The sequence below is a fragment of the Hipposideros armiger genome, unplaced genomic scaffold (assembly GCF_001890085.2).
Source record: "Hipposideros armiger isolate ML-2016 unplaced genomic scaffold, ASM189008v1 scaffold_360, whole genome shotgun sequence".
Taxonomy (NCBI): Eukaryota; Metazoa; Chordata; class Mammalia; order Chiroptera; family Hipposideridae; genus Hipposideros; species Hipposideros armiger.
Window position 1 is genome coordinate 1,173,476 of NW_017731710.1, and position 1,305 is coordinate 1,174,780.

The 1,305-nt window shown below is 32.5% G+C and overlaps 1 protein-coding gene across 13 annotated transcripts in view; it reads right to left on the minus strand.

Moving 5' to 3' along the window:
• Positions 1-667: 667 nt before the first annotated feature.
• Positions 668-1,305, minus strand: part of PLEKHA5 (pleckstrin homology domain containing A5) — a 221,049-nt gene continuing 220,411 nt past the window's right edge. For 9 of the 13 annotated variants that reach the window (XM_019661741.1, XM_019661740.1, XM_019661738.1 and 6 more), the window contains one exon: positions 668-982. In XM_019661741.1, coding sequence (XP_019517286.1) covers positions 698-982 — 285 coding nt within the window. In that variant the 3' untranslated portion in view covers positions 668-697. The remainder of the gene's footprint in view (positions 983-1,305) is intronic. The other 4 variants (XM_019661743.1, XM_019661750.1, XM_019661751.1 and 1 more) reach the window with 3 other exon arrangements.

The window sequence follows — 1,305 nt, forward strand, 5'->3', positions numbered from 1 at the left end:
AAAAAAAAAAATCGCTAAAAGTTTCTTTTTAAATGTTTACTGCTAAAGACTCAAATCAAGCTCTAAAAATTAAAAACCTCAGTCAGCAATCTTGGGTATAATACAGTTAATGTATATGTTACAGCTAAGATAGAAAAAAATGGAAATATCTTTAACAGGTAAATGTTTTGGTTTTAAAATTAAGAATGTTCCTCTTAGGGACAAAGTCATAGAACATTTTTATTATATTATGGTATAACTGAGGTCTGAAAATAATTGTATCGTAACTCAGCTGGCTCTATTCCTTTTTTCCTTATTTTCTTCTCCTTGCTTAGTATGTTTTACATGTATTTGTTTAACCCCAAACCTGTTATTTCCAGTTTCCACAGGTAACGCCTCTCCTTGGCAATGTCCACATCCTCCAATAGTTTTCCTAGACTGAACTGACTACATCCCAGCCCTTTTATTCATTCCTAGTAACACTTGTTTTTCTTTCTTGCTTCTTTCTGAACTAAAGATTTCATTTGGTCTCTGATATCTTGAAATGGTACATTTAAAATATGACTCCTTAGACAAATGCAAAGTAACCATTTTATGAAAAATATGAAATTATGAATGATTAAAATTGTGAAAATATTAAAAAGTGAGAATGGTAAAACCAAAACAGGAAAAACAAAAGGATAACATGATAAACAAAAAGCACTGGATAAAACTGGTGTTATAATAAAACCAAGTGTGAATGTAAAATAAATTCACTTTCAAAAATGAGAGGGCATGTATGATTGATTATTCTGTGGCTATAGCAGCCACTTACACAGTGAGATCCATTTCTTGTATATCCTTGAACTTGATGAATCTTCTTTTCTTCAGGTAGATGGACTGGGCCCCTGCTATAACAGAGCAAGGAGCTGCTATCACTGGGCAGAGGGGGGATTATGGGAGGTTGCTCTGTAAAGTCATAGGACCGAGGAAGTGGAGGACGAGGTGGGACTACTTCCTCTTCCTAAAGATTGTAGAATAGTCACCTTATTTAGATAAGCATATTGAATTAAGTATATCTAAATTCTTTGCAATGGTAAGTTAACTTAAATTAGCTTTAAGATAAAGGGACACTGCCAAGCCAAAAGTCTCATATCAAAAGTAACACCAAAAATGTTTGATAGCCAATAACTGGGTTTTAAATATGGTTGTATTTCAACTTTTTTGGTAACACGCAGGTTAGCTTTACTCTGAAGCTCAACATCAAAATGTTGTATGAAACTATTGTATTTCATTTTAAAAACAGGAGAAAATAATTAATTTGAAAATCTTACTACCGATATATTT